This window comes from Tenebrio molitor, chromosome 2 (genome assembly GCF_963966145.1).
Source record: "Tenebrio molitor chromosome 2, icTenMoli1.1, whole genome shotgun sequence".
NCBI lineage: Eukaryota > Metazoa > Arthropoda > Insecta > Coleoptera > Tenebrionidae > Tenebrio > Tenebrio molitor.
Window position 1 is genome coordinate 14,261,810 of NC_091047.1, and position 6,000 is coordinate 14,267,809.

At 31.8% G+C, this 6,000-nt stretch overlaps 1 protein-coding gene across 3 annotated transcripts in view; it reads left to right on the forward strand.

The window, feature by feature from the left end:
* LOC138123240 (homeobox protein orthopedia-like) overlaps positions 1 to 5,413 on the forward strand; it is a 44,337-nt gene extending 38,924 nt beyond the window's left edge. For all 3 annotated transcript variants that reach the window (XM_069037851.1, XM_069037852.1, XM_069037853.1), the window contains exon 5: positions 3,822 to 5,413. In XM_069037851.1, coding sequence (XP_068893952.1) covers positions 3,822 to 4,087 — 266 coding nt within the window. In that variant the 3' untranslated portion in view covers positions 4,088 to 5,413. The remainder of the gene's footprint in view (positions 1 to 3,821) is intronic.
* The last annotated feature ends 587 nt before the right edge of the window (positions 5,414 to 6,000 follow it).

Consider the following 6,000-nt stretch of genomic DNA (forward strand, 5'->3'; position numbering starts at 1 on the left):
AAGCAAACGAGTGTGAAATCAAATTTTCAATACTAGTCCAATCAATAGGGAGTTTTACCTTGCAAAAGGTACAGAAAAGTTTATACTTGCCAAGTATCTTCTATCAGGCATATTATTAATATTGTTGAGTTTGCGACCTTGGGGGATTGCCGCTCGCCCCGCCATATTAGAGAATAGGGGTGCAAAATCACATTTGTGGGATTATTTCATTATCCGTGCGAGATACCTCTATCTAAGTTATTATAGAAAATGTAGAGCATGCAATTCTCTACATTTTTTGTTGTTTATGTTTTTTTGTCAGATCAATAGTTTCGTAGTTACAGCGTGTAGAAATAGAGATTTTTTTATATTTTTGTACTTTTTATTCTTTTTCACACCACCACAGAGGTAGAGCAATAGGGTGCGTTTTTTTTTTGACGTGGTGTCCCCAGTGGGCATAGTCCACGATGCAGTAGAAGTTTACTGTTTTACTCTTTTTGATCAGTTTGTAACGTAGACGGACCCGAATGATCTGGATCGAACGGTATAGATGAGCTGAATTCATCAGAGTTTATGAATTCGAGAATTCCTCTTGAGAAGTTTCCTCTTGTTCCTCAATTTCAAATACGAGTATCATTCGGCAAAGCACTCTAGCTGCAGACAAAATAATTATGCCGTTGCGCGGAAAGGTAGACATCGTTAATCATCGGCCTGTGTGCAAAATAAAAACACAGCTGTCGGCCAATCAGATTTCTCAAATTCTTCATTTCACACGGGTAGGCCGTTCGTTCGTCTTCGTGTTGAAATTGTTTGCAATTTTAAATTTTCACTAAGGGAAAACTGTGTGAAATGTGCCATATTGCATAGTGGTCGTCCGAAAAAATATTATGTATACTTGTATTCAAAAAAAATCGCGTAGGTACACCATCAGATCAAGTAAGCAATTTTTATAGGTTTTTGTATCGTTTAAAAAAGGGCTCTTTCAGTCATTTTGAGAAAAGTTATAAGACAGGTTATGTTTTAATTTTTAGATAATTTTATTTGAATATTACATTAATATTTGGTCGTGGCGCCGTTTGCACTTACAACCGCGATTAATCTACGTGGCATAGACTGCACTAAATTCCCACTTTTCTTGTTCAGAAACTTTTGGTAATGGTATTTTTGAGTAACTTAAGTGTCACAGTATGACGTTAATAAACGACAGAACGAGAAAATTACACATGCAAGTAATAGGTGTACGCGATTTTTTTGAATTTTCATGCATTACCTAATAGACCTCTTTTTTTAGAAGAAGATTAAGGTTGACAATACATATGTACAAACATGAAATCCTGGAACAAATAAAGTACATACAATTAAGTATACTAAGTACATATGTGAATTTAATGAATATTAATGAATAAAATGCCATATTTTTAGAAAAAAAAAAGAAAAAAATTAGTCTTTAAATAAAAGTTGAATCAAATTTATTAATTGTTTGTAATTTTCAGCCAACTCGTTGATATTGTTTGATTGGCTACTTTAAAATGTTGCCTACTGCTGATAATAATATTTACTGTGACCTAGGTGTAGATTAGACAATACATATACAGAATGTCCCAGAGTTGCGAAAAAGCTCCATAACTTGTTTGTTATTAAAGATATCAGTTTTTTCTTTTTTCTAGATGATAGCTGTAGCTAGAAGTGTCCCTACTTCTACTCCATATTCGGAAAATATTGCGGTATATATACAGGGTGTCCCAATATTATAAAACACTAAAGTTATGTTTTTTTAAATGGAACCTACCCAGTTTTATTTCATTCTTGGATTCTATGCTAAATTGTGAATCAAATCTACACAGGTCGTTTTTACTTATCTGCCATTGTTTTTGATCAGTGGCGCTTTTTTACCAGAATTCCGAATTGCAGGGGTCCCTTCGAAAATTCGTACCTTCCAAATAGTTGCACATAAATTAAAATAATTGACGCTGTTTGATTCCGGTTTCTATAGAGTCGCAAAGCTCTTGCACTGCTCTTCCACATTCGAAATAAATTTGTGTAATGTCCACATATTCTCCGTTATCCACGGTAGTGGTGAAAAGTTAAAAATCGTTGCAATTTATTACCAAAAAATCAAACTGTTTTGACAAATGGCGTGACTGACAAATATCCAAAGCTCACTTAGTCATTTCGAGCATTTAGAATGAGCTTTTCTCCTGTTTACTTTGGTCACTTGATTTTAATTTTTTTTACATTAACTCCTTAATCTCTTGACTTTTGTTTAATATATGGGTATAGGGTTAGTCACGAGAGACTAAATTTCATTATATGCAACCGAAACTACAATCTCCAATGGTTTCTATCTTCCTAAATTTATAAAAAGTAATACTTAAATCAACGATTGCTGGCCCTTATTGTTTGTTCTTTGCATTTGCATATTCAAAAAATATCTGTAACATTGAATTAAAAAAAATTAAAACACAACAAGAAGTTGATGTTCATCTGTCCAAAAAACTAGACGCATGACAAAATATTAATTTAGTTGGTATTGAAGTGTTTGCAAAATTATTTCATCTGGTTTGTCATTTAATCAAATGGGATAAAAATAAGCAAGATACAGCATCAATAAAGGTCTTTCGTCAGTCACCTGTCACATATGTACATATCTGAATTTAACTAAGAAATCAAAAATGCTTTAGCAACATTCAATTAATTTTTCTACTCCAATTGTACATACAATACTATAATTATTAAAGAGGGTCCCGTTAAATAATAATTTCAAAACTCACAGCAAATATCATAGCATTGGCTTATGAAGTCCAATCCAATGTATCCAGTATGCAAAGTAATAACTGTAAAAAATCAATTTCAAACGTCAGCTTCAGTGTGTGTACCTAATAATGAAATTTCTTTATCAATTTCTCTTCATAGTCGTAGAAAAAGTATAGTATTCTACTCGCGGATAATGCATATTACTCACTCGTTGAATAATATACTACATATTACATATATGAATTCATATTAAAAAATATGTGACTACAAATAGCTACAAATGCTCATGTTTGAAAGTTACTTGATCTAAATTGACTTTTGTTTTCTTGTGAATCCATACACAAGTAACTGAAAATTTACTAGCCTCTTAAAAATGTGTTTAATTATTATTATTGTATGCTGAAAATATGTGTAATAATTTTAGGATAATTTTAGCAAATTATTTCGAACGGTCAAACTAGATCTCAAACTCGTAATGGAAGATTTTCTTGTGTTTTACGCAAATTCAGTTGTTGTCTAATATATTCATTCATCTGTAAATACATACATAATTCAATGAATATACAAGAATACAATTTTTATTGGCCTAAATCATTATAAAAGAGCGAATTTCATTTTATTAGCGAAAGGTAGCGGGTAGCGCCCATATAAAATATTATAAGAACAAAAATGTTATCTGTAAACAAGCATTTTAGAATGAACAACATAGAGTTCTTTCGTTTTCTTAAGCAAGTTTAGCAAGGACCAATAAATTGAATATTATAAACATTATTCCAGTTTTACTAACCTCTTATTTGCATTCTGTATTTAACTCATAGTTATTGGCAATATATTTATTCCTTGTTGCGTTTAAGAGTTGTGTTAGTTAAATAATTAACTTTATGATATGTTCTTAAAGCTTAGTGAAAAATATAAGCAAGTATCAAGAACAAGAACTGTAATTTAGCATCACCAACCCAACACAGATCAGTTTTCTGTTTCGCAAAATTGAATTGTGAGAGCGCACGGATTAATCCGAGAATAATAATTCAAATTCTTTGATACATACGTCCTCGGTTTGACTGACTCTCGTGATTTATCTGTTGCAGGTGATAGCATGATGACGTACTGCAACAACGGTGGCGGTAGCAACGGAAATGGTGGGACGGGTGGTTCGCCGCCCCCGCAAATACCGTGCTCGAGTGCGGCCACTCCGCCAGTGGCGTCGGGCACCTCCCCCAACGAGCAAGAGGAGGACGTGTGGCGCGGCCATAGCATAGCAGCGCTGCGACGGAGAGCTTCCGAACTCAACGCCGCCATTCCTTCTTACCTGCAAATCAACTACGACACCCACAACAATGCTTCTGTATATTAGTTGCTTTTAGTTACACAAGGATTCCGGACAACTGTACTAATTTTATTAAATCAATACACGTAATTACTGTCAAGGACTCTGGAATAATTCTCCAAGCTCAATGCTCAACTTGCCAGTCCGTAATGTTTTACTCGATCGATTTGTTAAAAGTAAATAATTTAGAATTGCAGCAAAAGACAGAAGATTTTTATAACGAAAAAATTGAACTTGAAATTGATTAGCTAAAAAATTAATTAAAAACAAATGGTATTGACACAAGGAACCATTGAAAATTACTAAAAATCTCCAAATGTGAATTTTACCTTGAAACTAGGTGCAAGTTGATTCTGTATAACATTTTATAAGTTATTATAAAAAGATATTCTTGTATTTCTATTAACATTAACAACCTTTCTGGTTGCTAACGAAAAATATGTTGTTATTGTCGATTTGTAATTTAAAAAAATATATCTAAAAATTATGCAGAAATAAAGTAGAGGACTGGCATGTTGGCACTGATTTGCCATTTCAACATTTTGCATTAGGTTTTAAAATATTTTAAAATTTATTTGCTCACAATTCATAATACATTGACATCATTCACGATCAGTAATAAATACCATACGAAATAACTAAACCGGGTTTAAAAGTATACGGAATTAAACTAAGTAAATAGAGAAATATTCTTGAACAAACTTAATGCAGAACGTACGTAACACAAAACAAGCCCAACTACTTCATGCAATAATCTGGAGCATACTTAATAATAATAATAATAATAATTAATTGTTATCATTAACATGTACTTCCTCCAAAATTAGCGCCGGAAAAGTTATTGTCTTTATTTTAACAAAACCTATAGAACTTAGCAAAAGAAAATAGAAAAAGTTTCCGTGCTAAAACGACTTATTGTTTGTAACTGTGGCGTCTATGTATACGATGTAAAATAATTATTGTACAAAGAAAAATCGTATGTTGAATGGATTCCATATTAGTGTGACGTGTTGTTTTAAAAAATTTATGTCCTTAGATTAGAGGATAAAAACAATTTCGTATTTTCTTGTTGTATACTATAAAACAGATGGTATACGTCGTTTTTCATTATATATTTCTTTCTGATAGGAAATGGAGGGGAAAATTTTTCGCAAAATGAGAGACTACGATCTCGTATAAATTCAGTGATAGAATTCTACTATTTTGTTATGTTTAACAATTCTTCTTACTTTCACGGTAGTATTAAGTAGTATTTTTAATGAAAATAATGTATGTATATTATTAAAAAAAATAAGTTGTATTGTACTATTATTGTATGATTCTGTGTACAATTAAAAATGTTTCATAAATGGACTATATTTTTTCTTTGTCGGCTTACATCATTCATGAAATAATTTAAACAAAATTGATGCAATGTTTTGTTACTAATTATTTTTTTTATAAAAAATAAAAGATTTTAGACGATTATGTTGCATTTATTTGAATACACTCAAATTTGTCTTTAAAAATTTGTTGAGTAAGGTGATAAGGTGCCTACTCTGTAACGCTCTGTAACTGGTAACAATATAGTTTAAGGTTTTACCGACTTTGTCAGCTGTTATTTATCTTACCGCTAGAGGCCGCTGGAAGAGATACCTTAAATTTCTACCTGAAATAATTACACCTATTGTATGGTGCGTTTATTAAATTTATCCTCAAAGTTGGCGTTGAAGACTCGATTGTGAGTTTGTGGTGGAGTTATGTAAACTTTATCTTTTAAAACTAACCTGATAAAAAAAGTCGCACGAATTGAGATTTGATATAGTTTGTCCAGCGAGAGATTGGTTGACAAAAAAATCACTAAATTCTACCCAGAGAGAGTACTACCTAGCGTAAATTATTTATTTATTTACCTTCAAGCAGTAATATTTTTTACCCTAAAATTATGCTCTAATTAATGT